We start from the raw sequence: 17,726 nt of genomic DNA on the forward strand, positions 1-17,726 counted from the left end.
CTTCCGCCCCTGGTCTCCGCCTCCTTGCTCTTCTCCTAGGGCAGTCCTGATCCGACCTCTAGCGGCGGAAGCCTGACTGCATCTCTGCCCAGACCCCAAATTGTGTGGCGTCTGCTGTCCCTCCGCTTAGGCACACTTGAGAATCCTTCCCCTGGCGTTCCAGGCCCTCCGGACCTACCTCTTGCCTCGCCTCATCTCGCCTGTCCGCTTTTCACACTTCTAGCTTTCCAGCCAAGATCCTCTACAGTCTTCTGTCCAACAAGAAGCCTCTTTCTCTTCTGACTACTGCCCTTTAGCTCTTCGTAGCTTGCTCGCTCTCTCGCTCGCTCGCTCTCTGTCACACACACACACACACACACACACACACACACACACACACGGTAGATTCAGTGAGATAGTAGATCGATGGGCAAGACGCCAGAGGCACTGGGACAGAGACCCACATTCCTTCCAGGCTCACTCACCCACTCCATCTTCCCGCTTAGACAACACCCCCCCCCCCCCCCCCCCGTCCTGGTCCTAGTCCTGGTCTCCATGGCATCCAGGCCTGGGTCACGTGCTCTCCTCTGCCCTCAGCATGCAGCCCTGCCTGGCTCCCCGGCTGCAGTTCTTGGGTCTCAAAGCCTGCAATCCCAGCTGCTGGCGGACAGGCTGGCTTCACAGCGGGGACAGGGTCGGGCAGTCCACACAGGACCTCTTGCTCAGAACTCCGCACTTGCTTTAACACTCTGCTGTTGCCCTCTTTAATGTGTGTGTGTGTCTAAATTAACAGGGGCCCTGCAGTTTTCAGTTTGCATTAGATCCTGCAAATTACATATAGCTGTCCTAGCCAGGGACCTCAGCAGTCCACCCTGATCCTTACCATATTTCAAATGACGGGGGCTGACTTCCAGGTGCAGCCTTCTTTCCAGGATGGCAAATTGTTGTTTAATCATTGATTCTCCTCCCTGGTCAATGGCAGATCTTGCAGATCACCCTTTCCTGGGGGTGCTAGATGCTGCCTTGGTGCTCCATCCAGATCACCTCTACCCTCCCAGCGAACCCACCTTCCAGCTGCTGTGCCGGCTTCACACAGCTGCCCCCTTCTCTGGAAAATTGCACTTACAACAGGAGACCACAGGCCCTAACCTGGGAATTTACTCCACCTCCCAAGTCAATGACTGACTGACACAGGGTACCAAAGACAGGTTGTACTCTGTGGTGAGGCTTATGTTCCAGAACCCTTCCACCGTGATCATGCCCAGGCTAGGATTTGAGACTCTATTCCTGCTTAACATCTTCCCTTCCCCCATTCTTCATTACTCCTTTTAATTAAAAAAAAAAAATTAAGGCTTTTTAAAAAGAGATTTTATTTTTTTAAAGCAAGTTTTACACCTAACATGGGTCTTGAACTCACAACCTTGAGATCAAGAGTCACATGCTCCTGCAACTGAGCCAGCTAGGCTCCCCTTTTTCACCTCTTTTTTTTGGGAGGATTAAATGAGAAAATATGAGTCATGTTAACAGAGTGCCCCCGCTGGAGAAGGCTCGGAAGGGACACTTCAGGGGCAGATGGGAGAACTCAGCGGAGGGCAGGCCTGGGAGTGTGTCTGAGAAGATGTCTGCCTTCCTCTTCCAGGTTTTTTCCTGAAGCCTACTCCCTTAAAAAAAATAAAAAATTACCTAAGGCCTACCTTAGGATCTGTTTCTAAGAAATGGGTAATTAACTTCAGAATCTTTCTCATCAGATTCTAAAAACAGTACTAAGTTCTACTACTAGGTCTATCACAAACTTACTTTAAGAACATCACTTGAGCCCTCTAGTGACAGAAGATAGTCCCCAAAGGCATTCCAGTCATGTTCCCTTGCCCATCTGCTAAGCCAACCCCACAGAGGAGTCGGACCAAGGACAGAACTGACCAATATCCCATCGGAAGGAAAGGCACTTAGAACCACCCTAGTCTCTCTAATTTTATTATAGGACGTGTGAGGAGGGGAGGGAAGTGACAGGTGACAGGAGTGAGCTGGGGGCCCTCCCCCACCATAAGCTTCAAGATACAGTTGTGTTGGGGGGGCGGGTGTCAGGAAGAGGCTTGAGATGAAGATCAAAAAGCCAAGGCAATCAGTGCCTTACATGGGACAGGGATTGCTCAGTGTGCGGCGGGCCCTCCTGGACCCGCACGAGGGGAAGAGCCTACTGGGCGGCAAGGCTGGGTCTCTGCTGACACTGGGTGGCTCATGGGGCTGATAGTTAGGCCACCCAGGCCTGGAAGCTGGGAGACAGACTCTGGTGCCCCCCTCCCTGTACGAGGCATGGGAGCACTGCCTCCCGGAAGGACACAACTTGGTTGAGCTTGCTGGCTCATGCCTCCTCGGGTCTGGAGATCAGAGGGGAGTGAGACATCTTGGTCTGAGAGGCTTTCTTTTTCACCTCAGTGAAGATGGGCGAGAGGAGAGGTTGGCTGCTGTGCAAAGCAAAACCCTCCAAAATCGAGACAGGCTGAGTCTCATCTCTTCCTCTCGGTGACCTCGGGCACATCTCTTCACTTCCCTGAGACTCAGTTTCTTCATCTGCAACAGGGGAACAATTCATATCCGCCTCACAGTTTTTTTGGGGGAGGATTAAATGAGAAAATATGAGTCATGTTAACAGAGTGCCCCCGCTGGAGAAGGCTCGGAATGGACACTTCAGGGGCAGACGGGAGAACTCAGCGGAGGGCAGGCCTGGGAGTGTGTCTGAGGAGATGTCTGTCTTCCTCTTCCAGGTTTAAGAGTGAGCCTCTGTGGGGGCAGGCACTGGGGAGCAGGCATGGCTCCAAGGCTTTAATGAAAGCCCAAGGAGCACTCATGGGCCTGAATGGGGGACAAGGATAGAGTTGGGGGTACATTGGCCTTTTTTAAAAAGCTGGAAGAAAAGGAAGAGAGGACTGTTTCTTCCTGGAGGTGCAGCTGCGAAGACATCAAGCTGGACCCATCTAGGATTTCAGATCCAGCCATCATGGAGCTGCTGCTGCGGGAAGACACGGCCCCTTCTTTCTCCTCAGCATTGGGGTTATCAAAAATACCTACAAACTGTGAGAAACTTCACATAAAAACACTTTTCTGCACATATAAAAAAGACCAGCTGTAGTCAGTTGGTTGGGATGTAGACCAAGTTCCTAAGAGAGGCCAAGGAGGGTCAGTGGCCACTCGGTGGTGGGCAAGCTGGCCTGGGCTGGTCTGGGCTGCCCCGACAGCTGGGGCAGCACCAGCTGGGGTAGGGGGTGGGGTGGGCTCTGTTCTTTGGCTGAGCTACACTTCTGTGGAGCCAGGGTCTGAGGGGCAGGAGGTGGGCTCCAGTCGTCCCACTGAGACCCTTGCTGGGGTAGGCACTTGGGGGTGCCTTGGCCCTGGGCCTCAGGAACCCCTCAGTGGCCTCCCTTGCTAAGAGCAGAAGCCTACTTCACAGTGACCCTCTCCAGACAGCCGGCCTCCAGCAAGTCCCAAAGTAGGGGCTGGGGTCCTATCATTAGGTTGGAGAGTGGTGTGGGGAGCTGAGGTCCTGGGTACAGCGGATTCTCCTTCTGAAGGATGGCTTTGCCCTGAACCTCCAGAAGGCTGTCTCCAACTGAAACTCACCCCACCAGGGGACACCAGGCAAGGGAAGACAGCCAGGAAGGAGGCTCCAAACAAGAGTGCTTCCCGGGCAACCTTTCCTTAGCCCCCAGTCCAGGGTCCCCTGATGTTTCTTTTGGGAGGTGGGGACTGCAAGGAGAGAGAGGTGGCCCAGTCTTCCTAGCACCACTCCTCCCTGATCTTCACCCCACAAGGACCTGGACTATGTGCCCAAGGGGGTGAGATCCAGGGAGATGACCCGAGGGCCCGTTTCCGGTATCCTGAGCAGCTTCTGGAACCATGTGGGTAGTAAAGGGCTAATGGTGGCAGCTGGAGCCAGAGGCTCATCTGTCCAGTCAGCCCAGGCGCTCCCCTGTCTCCCCCTCATTGACCTCAGGTCCCATGGGCAGCCTGGGAGTGGCAGGGGTGGGAGTGCGAGGGGCCTGGCTTCAGCACTGGAAGCCTTTCTGTCAGCTCCCCCCACTCCTGCCTGGTCTCCCACGGCCTGAGGGCGCACTAGGGCTGGAGGAGGGGCAGGCCACGCCGAAGGCCCTCCTTCAGGAACTGCATATAGGTGGCTGTGGACGGGTCTTCAAAGGTGGACGAGAAGCTGAAGACGTTGTTCTCAACATCCTCGGGCTTCATGGAGGTGATGTCCAAGAAGTAGTTGGCATTAATGTGGTGGACCTGGGAGAGGGGCTGGGTGAGGAGAGCAAGGGGTCCGGCCCTTCCCCCCTCCCGTATCTGGGCACACAAGCTCTGCAAGTCTGCAAGCTCTCCCACACCCCATCTACTGGCGAGAACGTAACACCTCTCCCCTTCCCCCACCCCGCCCCCCACCCCCTCTTCTCCTCTGCTCCTGTGACCCTGAACTCCACACTCCCTCCCGCCAAATTCCCCTGCTCTGTGTGCCTGCTTCCCCCGCTGCCTCTCACCCTGGCTGGCCAGCTCCTTAAGGGCAGGTGCCCGGCACACGAGCCAAGAAACAAGTGGACAAGCGGGACAGCGCAGTCCCCAGGCTGGGTTCTGTCCGCCCAGCTTCTTGATGCCAGGGCTCTGCCAGGACCGGGCCCCACCAGGCTGAGCGCCAGTGAGCCAGTGGCCCTCTTCCCGGCCAGCCTCAACTCTTGCTCCCCCTGTTGAGAGCCTGGGGAAGGTGATGACCCTCCCACAGCCTTCAGTCCCACACTAACTGTCCCTCGGGACTCAAAGGGTAAGGGGCAGGAGACTCTGAGGCTCACATGCAGGCCCGGTTTCAAAACCAGCTGCACTTCTTAATCGTTCAACTTCCACCAAGTCTCTGGACCTTCTTGAGCCTCAGTTTCCTTGTTTGTAAAATGGGCACCCTTGATTGTTCCTCTCCCAAAGCGGCGTGAGACCCCAGTGAGAGGCTGTGTGTGAGAGCTTGTCGGGGCCCCTGGGGAGAGGTAGGGTCTTTCGGCTTGGCTTGGCCTGGGGCCCCTTGGTCCTCTCTGCTTGTCACGAGGCTGGCCCCTTCCATCCCATCCTGGTCCTCCTTCCATCCCTGAGCTGGCCACAGTGGTCCAGGGTGAGCTTTCCCTCCCAGGCCACGTTCCTATCCATTCTGCTGCTAGCCTGTGCTCCTGGCTTCCCAGTCCCCAAAGGGCTGTCAAGGTCCCCCTTCTCATGGGAGTGTCTCAACCCCTGTATGGGGCAGGCAGAGTGGGTGTGACAATTCCTATTTTACAGGTGGGCACAAGGGAGGCTCAGACCGGCTAGGAGAACAGCAGGAAGCAGGGGAGCCAGCCGGGAAGCCTGAGGTCTCTAAGTCCTCGTCCCTGGCTGCCTTGCAGCTTCCCCTGCCCCACGAGGCCCGGCCTGTCTGGGGGAAGGTACCGGGGGCGGCCTACCACGGTGCCGTTGGGCAGACAGATCATCATTTCCACGGGGAAGCTGTACTTCTCCAGGTGCAGGTCAGCTAGCTTCTTGTGGGATGGGTTCTCCTGGCTGTCCTGTGGGGACACGTGGCACACTCCTGATGCCTCTGCTGCGGGCCCTGTCCCCGGGGCTCCCGTGGGGCTGTTCCCACCCCCCGCCACTCACCTGCAGGTCTTCCAGCTCCCTCACCAGGGACCAAGTGCTGATGAAGCTCTCGTTGAGGAGGGCGATGATGGGCGAACTTTCCAGGACAGTCTCCCGGAGAGTCCGCCCTGAACCTTTTCGGGGGACAGCAAGGCGAGAACGGTGAGCCCATTCTACGTGTCTTACTGGGTTTTCCATCAGCAACAACCCTCATGGGCTGTAGGGCTGTCTGTGTGCCCCAGTAAAGTAACAGATTCAAAGAGCCTGCTGCAGGGTAGGTGCTAAGTAGAGGGTCGCTCTGATTACAGTCAGCGACATTGGGGCATCGTGGGCTGAGATGGGGTGGTGGGGGGACTGAGGGAGGCAGACAGATGGACAGCAGCCTCAGCCCAGGGACCTGCAGACAGTGACAGCTTCTTAAATTCACTAAACTCTAGGACCCAGGGCCTCCGCATAGGTTATTCTACCTAAAACTCCTTCCTCCTGGGACGCCTGGGTGGCTCAGTTGGTTGGACGACTGCCTTCGGCTCAGGTCATGATCCCGGGGTCCCGGGATCGAGTCCCACATCGGGCTCCCAGCTCCACGGGGAGTCTGCTTCTCCCTCTGACCTTCTCCTCCCTCATGCTCTCTCTCACTGTCTCGCTCTCAAATAAATAAATAAATAAAATCTTTAAAAAAAATAAAAAATAAAAAAAAAAAATAAAACTCCTTCCTCCTGACACTTGATAAACTTCTACTCCTCCTCCGAAATCTCAGCTACAATCACCGTCTCTGAGACGCCTCCCCGGTCTTGTGCCACCCTGGACCTTGCCCTGTGTGACGCTCACCACGCTTGTCTTCATTCGACGCCCGCCTTCTACACACACGGCTCCCCAAGGACAGGGACCATTTCTGACATGACTCCCAGCACCCAGGTGACGGGCCTGGCACAGGGGGTGCCCGGGGTGTTTGTGGATTGACTGGATGCGGGCAGGTCTTACTCATCTTTGTACCTGCTGTCAGACACCCCCAATCTCTGTATCCCCTAGATTCTTGGGTGCATCTTCTGAATAAGTGAACGTATGGCCAGCCTCCGGCACTTTTCTCTCTCTTATTTGTGTGCAACACTTCACGGAGCACGAGCGCTCTTACACCCATTTTCACACATCTAGGGTAAGTGTATTAGCCCTAGAAAACTAAGGCTCAAGGAAACCACTTGGCCAAGGTCTCCACGCTGCAGATGGCTGAGTGGGGCTCCCCCTACTGTGAACAGCAGCTTCTTCTGAGCTCAGCACAGAACACCCCCACACCCCTGCCCTGTGTAGTCCCCAAGGCCCCCATGCCCTGACGGGACAGCCCTATTGGTCTTGGAGCCTCCTGCATCCCACAAGGTGTGATGTCTCCCCCCATTCTCTCAGCCTGGCGGGGTCTCCCTCACCTCAGCAGGACTGGTCATCCAGGGCCCCCCACAGCAGAATGGAGTGCACCAGCTTGTTCTTGGCCTTGGCTTGGTCGAAGGCCTCGGTGAATGGCAGATAGGTGACCTGGGGCCAATGGGAGACACAGAGAAGCTACTGCGGGCAGCTAGGTTCCTACTCAGGAGCTGTGTGTGCCGTGTGTGTTTGTGCATGTGTGTGTGAGGGAGAGAGAGAGAGAGAAACGGGCTGGGCCAGTGGATGCCTTCTGTCAAGTTTGGAATGGCAAAAAAGGTCCCGCTGGTACAGGCTGGGCCAGGCAGGGAGGTGGTCTCAGCAGCAAGCCCTGTACCCAGCCTGGAATCAGGTGCCCCCCCACAACTGTTCCCCCAGCTCTGGCCACACAGAGCTCGCCCCTGGCTCTCACACCCATCCAGGCCCACCTTCTTGAAGGGGTACATGGCCACCTCCAGGCGCCGGGCGGCCTCCTCCCAGCTCAGCTCCTGCTGCCACTTGATCTCTTCAAACACAAACTGGAGGGGCTCCCCTGAGGGTGGCCGGCTGTCAATCATGTTGCCGTCCTCATCCAGGATCATGGAGGGCACTGACGGGCCCAGGGCCTCCAGCTCCATCTAGATCCCAGATCAGGAAAGGGTGCCATCAGTGAGGGTATCTCAGAGATGGGAAGGAATCCTTGACAGACCCTCAAAGATACCCCACTCAAGGCAAAAGTGGAGGAACTGAGGCCCGGGGCAGGGCAGGGCCACTGCCGGGCTGCGGTGAGTCTAGGACAGATTCAGGGTCCGTCTGGGGCTCCTTCGACCACATGAGGCCGCATGAGGGCTGATGGCAGCTGCTGGCTTTTCTGTGCCAACATATAGATCAGGTAGAGTCCCAGAAACCTGCTTTGGGGACAGCTGGCCTCAGCCCAGCAGGAGCTCTATCCTTCACCCGGACTGCCTGTGGCCCCCAGCCTTGCGGACCTGGGTCAGGGCCCTTTGTGTGCTCACTTGGGGGATGTAGCCAATGTCCACCTCCATGTTGCTGCTCTCACTGGCCCCATACAGCCACTCCATGTCCACGTTCAGAGACCTGGCAGGGGGTGGGGAGGAAGGGGAAGAACACCTTCATCACCAAGGCCCACGTCAACCTTCTCTGAGAGCACACAACCCTCCCCATTTTACAGATGAGAACACTGAGGCTTGATAAGATGAACCCAAGGTCTTGGGGCCACCGGGACTCTGACTGCAGAGCCTGGGCCCTCTTCTGTCTCTGGGCTGCCTCTTTGGAAGCACAGCAGCCACACCACGCTCAGCAGGCCCAGCCCCCTACAGTTCACAAAAGGCTTTCACAGCCGTGTCTCACATGCTGCCCATGGTTTTTTGAAGCGGAAAGATCATCAGTGTCTCCCCCAGGACACAGAGAGTGTCAGGCATGAGAGCCTGGCACCTGCCTCCCTGAGCCGGCCTCCCCGGCTGAAGTCTGGCCCCACCACATGCCATCTGCAGATCGGCCACATGAGGGCGCCCCAGGACCGACAGCCAACCTCCTGGGGCGGGGGGGGGGGGGGGGTGAGCAGGTGCCGGAGGAGGTGGGCAGCCCCGTGGTGCTGGAGACAGGCTCAGGAGCAGCAGTTCCTGGGGCTGGTCATTTGCCCCTGCTCTGTTTCATCAAAACAGGACCCCCATCTCTACTCCTGGGGTGCAGGCAGATGTGCTTGGGGCTGAGCCTGTGCAGTTGAGGTGGGGAGGGGGACTTGCTTGCTGAGGAAGAGGAAGGAAAACACTCCTGCTCCTGGGGGCAACTTTCTCTTCCCAGGCTCTCCCAACAATCCCTTCACTCGTGCCCAGGAGCCATTCTCCTATCTAGCAGATAAAGAAACAGGCCCAGAGATGGCCAGCGCCCTGCCCGCAGCTATGCCAACGGTGGAGACTTAACTTTGGGGCTCTCAGCTCCCAGCCAAGCTCTTGTCCCTGTCCTGGGTCACTCAGACCCACTAGGCAGCCACTTGCTATCAGGGAGGAATCTGGAAAGACATGAAGCCAGGCCTTCTGGTCCCATGCTCCCTGGACAAGAGGCTGACCCTAAGCAGGCGGGGCATGCAGGCAGGTGACTGGCATTGAGCCCTCCCAAAAGGCCCTTCCCTCCACACCCCAGGGCCTATGGGAGCAACTGCAGGCAGTCAGGGCCTGCCCCCAGGACCACATGCGCTGCTCCCGTTGCCTGGCTAAACCCTCCTCACCCCCGTCTCCTGCCCCATCCAGGTCTCTGCTTCCATGTCTCTTCCTCTGGGAAGGCTTCCTGGACTCTAGTCCCTGCCCAGCTGCCAGCACTCGGGGGCTGTGCACAGGCTGTGGTCACGGGTCTGTGGGAGGTCTGTCACCAGTGCGAGGGTGTTAGGCTCCTGCTTGGGGAACAGTCTGCTGCACTGGGTCCCAGGCACAGAGCTGGCCATCCAGGCCAACTGGGACATGGTTGCCAGATGATGGAATGATCCACCTCTGCTCACCTCAAGCTCCCTGCTCCTGGGTCAGCTCTAGGCCCCTTCCAAGAGAGGTGCCTCTGGGGAGCAAAGGAGGGGCAGAGATGGAAGGGACCTCTGGGCCCCTGCACCTGAGCTCCTGGAGCTGGGAGGAGGGGAGAGTGGGGCTAAGTACAGTGGGGTGCAGGGCTGGTTCCGGGCCAAGGCTCCCACCTGTGGTTGGGCACGAAGAGCCGGAAGTCTCGGATGTGAGTGGCATCTTTGGAGAGAATGATGTGGCCGGTGAACTGGCCAGGTGAAAACCAGAAGGGGAAGTCAGGCGGCTCGCTGAGCTGGAACTCGGCGTGGATCCTGGGGGGAAAGGAGCCTGGCTGGGAGCAGCCCCTGCTGAGCCACGGCCCACCCTGCTGCTTTGGTGCCCAAGCTGGGGAGCCCTTTGCCAGACTCTCCAGGGGAGGAGAGGGCTGGGCAGGGGAGGAAGGAGAACGTGTGGGGCAGGGAGAAGCCACAAGGCCTTCCATGTGCTGCCCATCCTCAGGGACCGGGTCACACGCAGCGTTCCCCACCAGCCTCGCTTGACCAGCCCTCCTCTGAGCCCTCACAGCTCCGCCAGCTGGCGTCACAGCTCCTACATGCCCCCTTCTGGGTGGGTAACACTCAGGGCTGCCAGCCTCATGCTAAGCATGCCCCAAGCTTTCCCCCTACCCCCAGGAGGAGGCCACCCCCCCATCCACAGATGAGGAAACCGAGGCCCAGAGAGCCAATGCGACTTGCCCAAGGCCAGAGGGTAGGATGTGGTGGCCCTGGGGGCTTCTGGGCGGGCCTTGCCCTCACGGGGCCATGCCCTTCCATGCTTCGCTGGGGTCCCCAGCCTGGCGGAGAGGCCAGGAGGGGTGTCTGAGGGCTACACACCGGAACATCACAGTGTAGTAGAAGTCGCTGATGGCCGTCAGGCAGGCCACGGCCCCCTGAGGGGCAAAGCGCGTCTTCACGAAGGGCCGCGGGTGGAACATGCTCAGGAGCCGGTGGATGATGACCTGGGGGGCGGGGGGTGCAGTGAAGACCCGTGTCGGCTCGCTGGGTCCGGATCCCCCAGGAGCGCTCTGGGCCTGCAGGCCGGGGGCCCTGAGAGGGGGCCAGGGTCCAGGCGCTGAGCCGGTGCGGGGCAGAGGCAGAGGGGGTCGTGCCTGACTGGGGCTGCAGCGTTGGGGGGACCCCCGCCAGGGCTCACTGTGGGCAGCCCTCACCTCTTTGCCCTTGGGCGGCGGTGGGTAGAAGCGGTTGTTGGACAAGTAGCCGGTGAAGACGCTCAGCTCGCTGGGGACGATCCACCAGGGCTCCCCGAGCTCCACCTGGCCCCGGGGGGGCAGGAAGGGCCGGAAGTGGCGGGCGGCAAACACCGCGCTTGGCAAGGCTGCAGTTGTCCAGTTGCGGAGGCCGGACAGGGCCAGGCGGGAGACCTGAGGCGGGGCAAAGCCAGAGCTCTGGGGTGCCCCGGAACCACGACGGGGGAGGGGGTCCCCGCTCCACACATGCTGGCGGTCTCCCTGGAGCCCTGAGCCAGCCCACAAGCGAAGGGAGGCGTGAGTCCCAGGGATGCTTTTGTCCTGGGGACGGCCAGAGGCTGGGCACTGTCCTGCCAGAGCTGAGGCTCCCCTCAGCTCCCCGGCCCCCAGCAGCACCCCCTTGGCCACCTCAGGCGCAGCCCAGACCAGAGCGACGGGGTCAGCTGGGACTGGTGCAGGGGGAGGCGCGGGAGGCGGAGGCTCTGTGCAGGGGCCCTGCCGGCCTCTTCCCTCCCTCGTCAAGCCCAGTCCCACGGTTCCAGGCCTCATGGACACATGGTCCTGCCTCCTGCCTCTGTGCCAGCTGGCCTGAGTGCCACCGCCTGCCACCCCCTCCACCAGCCTTGCCTTCTCCCTGACCTTCTCTCCAAGTCTCCTCCTGGGGCTCATGTCCCACTGAAGAGGCTTTGGGGAGAAGTCTGAGGAGAGAGGTGGACACCACCTTTTGGGGGAAATCTGTGGGGTAAGGAGCAGGATGCACCTGCCTAGAAGGGGAAGGAAGGTCTCCCCTGGAGAGTCCCCCGTACCATGCGGCCAGGCACCTGGCATACCCGGCGTCCCTCAGCTGTTTCCCTGTCAGGAAGGCCCCTTCACCATCAGGGGAGCTGAAGCGTGGGACAGGCCCATCTGTCCCCACCTCTGGGCCACCGAGGCAGGACCCAGGGCACGTCCTAAGCTGGCAGCTGCCCCTTCAGCGCCCCTCCCCGCCACAGGCAGGATGTCGGCGGGGGCAACAGAGGTGTCAGCCAGGAGGACAGCATGTTCTGGGCCCCTTCAGGGGTGCTCTGCCACCAGGGAGCTGCCAGGTGTCCGAGGGCATCAGGATCCCTCTCCCTTCCTCACCTTCACAGTGGTGGGGGGCCAGGCCCGCCGGGAGGTCCTCAGAGCTACCCCCAAGAAGACTGAGCAGGCGGGGTGTCTCCAAGCTGGGCAGGCTGTGCCGCACCAGGGGGAGCCGCCTTACCCATGGGGTCCTGCCACCCTGCAGGGGAGCTGCCCACAAAGGGAGGCTGCGCTCTATGGAGAGCTGCTCCTGACCCATCTTCCCTCCAAGTGCAGCTGTGCCCTGGCACCCCACCAGTCCCGCCCTGTCCTCACGGCTCTGGGGGGGACTCATCTATTCGGACAACTTCTACCACCAAGTCTCCCTGCCAGCCTTCCCTCCCCAGATGCTCCGTGGGAGACCAAACCTGTGTTTCCAACCTCACTTACTGGACTGTCCCCCTGGACAGCCCCAGGCACCTCGACTTCAGTGTGTCCAGACTGAGCTCATTTGCTCCCCACCAGACCCATTCCCTCCTCCGGTCCCCATGGGGCAAATGGCCCACCCTGTGCTTGTCACCATCCAGAAGCCTGAGCTCCCCCTCCACTTCCCTCCCCTGCTTTCCATTAGTAGCCATGCCCTGTCTTCCTTCCTTTCCCAGCATCCTCTAGGCTGTCCTAGGAATCACCACTGCCTCCCCCGACTGCCTCCTCCTCCCCCCTAAGAACCAGTCTTCTCGCCCCCATTTCTCCCCAGGCTGTGGAGCACCAGAGCAGCTAACGAGGGAGCCCTCCTATTTCAAAATCTGCTTTGGTAATTTGCTGCTACAGAATGAAGGCCAAAGTCAGGCAACGAAGGCCCTTTGCAGTCTGGTGACTTCTCTTCCAGCCCCACTGACCGGGACGCCCCTGCCCGTGTCCCATGGGCTCTGGGTCCAGCCGCACCAGCTCTCTGTCCGTAGGCGACTGGCCCGCCACTTCCTGCCTTCAGACCTCTGTTCATGCTGCGGTGGCCTTTCACAGGAGACTGAAAGTGAGTAGGTGTGGGCTGGACTAAGCAGAAAAGTTGCTCCTGGCAGAGGGAACAGCATCCGAGAAGGCCCACAGCTGGAAGAAAGCCTGGACATCTGGAGGGGCTGGAACAGAGCAAGCTGAGGGGGGAGGGCAGGGAAGGCAGGAGGGTGTGGGGGTGCCTCGGGGCCAGGATGGGCTTGAGACCTTGGCCAGGAGGCCTCAGACTGGGGCAGGGCCACTCAGGAGAGCTTTTGTCAGGCACCCTCCCCCCAACCCCATGACCCCTGCTGGGGCTGAACCTCAGGTTTGGTTCATCAGAGATCAGCACAGCACCTGTCAGGTGCCCAGGGCCTGAGGAAGCACAGAGCTTATGCATCACAGGCCTTGCCCTCAAGAAACTCACAGCCTGGGGCGGGGGCGGGGTGGGGGAGAGACCGACTTGAGGAAAGTAATGACCCTACTTTGAGGGTCATTGAGGCTCCTGCCTCAATCCTGCCTCCAGGGCCTGCGCTGCCTCCTCTTCCACCTCTGCCTCCCCTGGCTCAGCCCCCTTCTCCTGCAGTCTCTACCAGATGGCACTGCCTCCAGGAAGCCAGTCCAGATCTCTTCTGGGTTAGGGGCTCATGCTTATCCCTCCTGCACCAGACTGTGTCTCAAACAACAGGGTCAGCATCACACCCATTTCTGGACCCCCCAGGGTCTGGCACACTGGGGACACAGAGGGCAGCTAATAAAGGCAGACAGGGAAGAGGCAAAGAGAAGCAGAGCCTATTCTCAAGAGGTGAGTGCGCGCAGATGGTCCTGTGTCTGCGGTCCCACCTGCGGGCAGCCTCCACTGCCCCCCACTCACACTCACCCCCAGGAACCCGTCTTTGCTCTTGGTCATGGACTCCGGGATCAGAGGCTGGAATCGGGCTTCTATGGTGAGCGTCTCCTCGCTGGGGTCAAGGGGCAGCTCCTCCTCTTCATAGCTGGCCGCAGGCGTTGACCCTGGGAGGCACAGTTGCTGGAGAGGGGTCCAGCCCTCCGGCTGCAGGCCCTCTCTTCTCTGCAGAAGTCCACCCTCCCGCCCCCACCTGCAATGGAAGGTGATTTAAGGGAGCCACGCTTAGAGCTGGAGTAATGGGTAACAATGACCAAAGTAACAACCAATAAGTATCACATTTTAGGTTCATAGCAGTCCCGAACAATAACATCATTACCAAGACCATTTTACACATGAGAGAGTAGAGGCTCAGAGAGGTGAAATCACTTCCCGAAGGTCACACAGCTAGGGAGTGGGGGTGGGGGTCGGGATTCAAACCCAGGCTTGTTTTCCTCTAAACCCACAATCAACCATGACCCTCTTCTGAGGGCATTGTGATCTCAGAGACCCCGCTTCCTTAAAGGCTCAGGATCCAGATGATCTCGGTCCTGTGAGGGACACAGCCCTTCACCAGCTGTGCAATTTGGCCAGTGGCTTGTTACAAGGATTGGATGAGATAATCCACATGTTGTTAGCACCAGGTTTGGTAGAGAGTGAACCCATAATAAACGAGCTGTGTCAACTACTACCAGAGGATTCAGGGTTAGGAGGCCGTGGAGCTAGGGCTCAAACCGAATTCTTCTGACTTCACCCCGGGCCAGGCTCGCTGGTTGTCCCGGTTCCCTACGTTCTATGAACTGAGTCCGAGATGAACTTGGTGCTGGGCCCACCAAGGGCAGCACCTGGGCAAGGCGGCTGCCTCTCCCAGTGGCTGGGGTCCCAGCACCAAAGAGAAGCTATTGCCTGGGGCGTGGAGAAGAGAAGGCACAGGCTGGGCCTCATCTGCTCTGCTCCAGGCCGAGGTCAGCTCCATTTCCTGGATGATTTGGGGTAAATCTGTCAGCCCCTCTGGTTTTCCTACATGGGCAATCGAGGCCATGCTGCCCTGCATGTCCCTGTTCTGGGGGCCTCTTGAAGAGAAGAGAACCACCGAGAACAAATGAAAGCAAGGAACAGAACTGTCTTGGTGTAATTAAGCTCTGAGAGAGACAGCAACGCCATCAAGAACTCCACCTCAGGAGGGAGGAGACTCACTTCTCCCCAATTTTCTGTCTCCTCATCTGAATAAGGAGGGGATGACCTTGATTTCTCAGGCCTTTTCTGGCCCGAGGTATGCCCAGTCTGAGACCTTTCAAGTGTGGAGGGAGTCCTGATGAAGGTTTAGGGAGAAAAGAAGCCTCTTTCCAAAGGGGTGACTGGTGGGAGGGAGGAGACCCGGACACCTCTAAGGGGTAAGATAGTGGCAATGCTTGTCACGGCTGCTGTCCCCGGGTAGGTCGGTGGGACAAAAATGATGCTTGCCATCTTCTGGCAAACTGACTGACAGGCCACCTGGGAGCATTCAGAAAGATTCTTAAATAGGAATCATCAGAATCCTTCGGGATGCCTTTCTAAACGGCATACGCCCAGAATCCTCCTCAAACCTAGTGAGTCAGAATCCTAAGAGGCTAGAGTCGGGAAGCTGTCCTTTTAGTCAGCACGCCCCAACAGCTCCTCATGCAAAGCCCTTTTCTGAAGAAATCACGGTTATTTCTGCATTTGTAAGCTGATGTTGCGAAACCTGCCAAAGAGCAATCTGGAAACCTCAGAGGAAGGGAACAGTTAGAATGTGCAAGCTTATTCTTCTGCCTTGCTTTTTCAAATATTTTACTCTTATTACAGATAATTATTAATACCCAAGTCCAGCATGTTACGGCCTTTTAGTTTTTTTTCATAAAGTTTTATTTCCTGACTTCTAAGTAACTCATCACAGACAATTCATAAAACTTTTAAGATATGAAGAAAATTAAACACACTCATAACTGTGCCAACCAGACAAGCTGCTTCTGTTTCCTACATAGATTTGAAGTTTTGGGCTTTTTTATTTTATGTTTTCTTTTCCCAAAACTTGGTCGAGTTTTGTACTCCTAGAGGCCGAGGTGGTAAGGGAGGGAAAAAAAGATTTATGTGAAAAAAATTACTAGTGCCTCGAGCCCAGCAAGCTTGTCCAACATGTTGTTATGAGGGAACTCACTCCCTCCGTCCACAAAAGAGGACAAGGAGGTGGCTGGGTAGATGTTCTATGAAGTGTTTGCAGAATAAGAGGTTAAGGCCAAGCCACGTGAGGCTGACCTGTTTACCTCCCCATCTGCCTTCACCGCCAAACTCAATGCCACTGAGAGACACTGACCCACATCTGCTCCAGCAAATTTGCATTTTTCATCTGACCCTCCTCCTCTGGCAGGGACTGTGGTCACTGGACCAGCAAGTGGCCAACCTACCCAACCCCCACCCTGAGACACAGAAGGCCCATTGCTGGCCTCTGGGGCTCACTCACCTGCGAGCAGTTGGCATCTCCTCCTTGCCTTTCCCGTCTATTGACCTACTTACACCCAGCTACTCAGATAACAAGATCCCAAGTTCAAGAGATGTCACAAGAAGTTGGAGAGAAATGGACACAGAGGTTGGGGTGTTGGTAAGACCGTGAGAGAAACATTTAATAATTCGTGAGAATATTTCTGCACCTCATCTTAAAAAAAAAAAAAATCACTGATTATAACTAGATAAAAATGGATTCGCTGGGACAGGCTAGAAATCTGACATGGAAGCAGAGTTTAATCATTGGTAATACTGGAAAGAGCTCCTAACTACTGAGCAGCTACTGTCTACTGGTCACTCTGCAGATTTTCTTTCTAATCCTCAAACCTGTGAACTGGTGCAGGACCTGGAGCCAGATGGCCCTGGTTCTAATCCCGGCTCTGCACCTCCCTGTGCCTCAGTCTCCCCAGCTGTGAACAGGGGAATTAGGACAGCAGCTATTTCCTAGGACACTGTGAAGATTAAAGAGAGAACTCACGTGAAGGGCTTCAGATCACGTCTAGAAGCGGTCGGGGGTGTTAACTAGTATTTGCCCTTGAGAACGGGCTCAGGTGGCACCGGGGCAGCTCGCCTGAACCACCAGCTGGGAAGGGTCAGAGCAGAGAGGACCCCAGGGCTGCCAGGGTCCCTCATCTCCCTCTCCAGGTGGCCCTCCTGCTCAGAGCAGACACAGTGGCCAAGAAGCTGAGGGCCATGACTCAGGTGCCCCCCTCCCCAGGCCCCAGCCCCTCCTGGTACCTGTCAGCTTCTCAGCAATGGGCTTGAACTCCTCGGGGCTGATGTACATATCTCGGTCTGTGTCCAAGGAGGAAAAGAGAAAGAGGCCTTCTGCCCCCAGGGCCTTCAGCGCGGACTCCTGCTTTGGAGGAAGGGCCTCCGTTGAACACCATTTGGATACCCCAGCTGGGGTTCCAAACAGACGGAGGCGGCAGTGCCCAGCACCCTCTTCCTCAGTTCTCCCAACACTTCCCAGTCCACCCATCCTAATGTCTCCTCTGCACCATCCAGGAGCCCCAGTCCCCTCCCAGTCCCTGCTGGGCCCTGCTTCACTCTGCTCCTTCATCCACTATCCACTAGGCCCAAGGCTATGCTAGTCTCCCTCTATCTGCCCCGTCCCCATGTCACATTCTTCCACCAGTGTCCTCCCCTGTCCCCCCAGCACTGCCCCCCCCCCCCCACCACCAGACTCTCCCCGGTCCCAGCTTCACTCCCACTGTCCAAGCCACTGCTGGGACCGCCCCTCTGGTCTGTCTCAGGCCCTGCCTCACGCTGGGCCAGTGTTCTGGCCTTTCTGCACAGTCCTCCCAAGTCTGCTCGACCTGCCTTGTCCCTCCCTTTCATGCCACCCTCCCGGGCCCACCGGTCCCTACTTTCCATCCCGCCCCTTCCCCTAACCCGGCCTCCCGGTCCCCACTTTCCATCCCGCCCCTTCCCCCAACCCGGCCTCCCGGTCCCCTCCCCCCTCCCTCCGAGCCCCCCCACCGCCCCCTCCGAGCCCCCCACCCCCTCC

General features: G+C 58.0%; 1 protein-coding gene across 1 annotated transcript; it reads right to left on the reverse strand.

Annotated features, from left to right (window-relative positions):
- Positions 1 to 1,444: 1,444 nt before the first annotated feature.
- LOC111154714 (selenoprotein N) lies at positions 1,445 to 17,353 on the reverse strand. Its single transcript, XM_022514570.1, has 11 exons — positions 16,955 to 17,353; positions 13,691 to 13,824; positions 10,741 to 10,953; positions 10,406 to 10,530; positions 9,707 to 9,844; positions 8,022 to 8,103; positions 7,455 to 7,643; positions 7,035 to 7,140; positions 5,638 to 5,750; positions 5,445 to 5,546; positions 1,445 to 4,260 (listed from the first exon to the last, which is right to left on the reverse strand). The coding sequence occupies exons 1-11, from the start codon at positions 17,277 to 17,279 to the stop codon at positions 4,090 to 4,092; spliced, it is 1,698 nt and encodes a 565-aa protein (XP_022370278.1). The 5' UTR covers positions 17,280 to 17,353; the 3' UTR covers positions 1,445 to 4,089.
- Positions 17,354 to 17,726: the final 373 nt, after the last annotated feature.

This window comes from Enhydra lutris, unplaced genomic scaffold (assembly GCF_002288905.1).
Source record: "Enhydra lutris kenyoni isolate GAN:26980312 unplaced genomic scaffold, ASM228890v2 scaffoldscaffold38, whole genome shotgun sequence".
Taxonomy (NCBI): domain Eukaryota; kingdom Metazoa; phylum Chordata; class Mammalia; order Carnivora; family Mustelidae; genus Enhydra; species Enhydra lutris.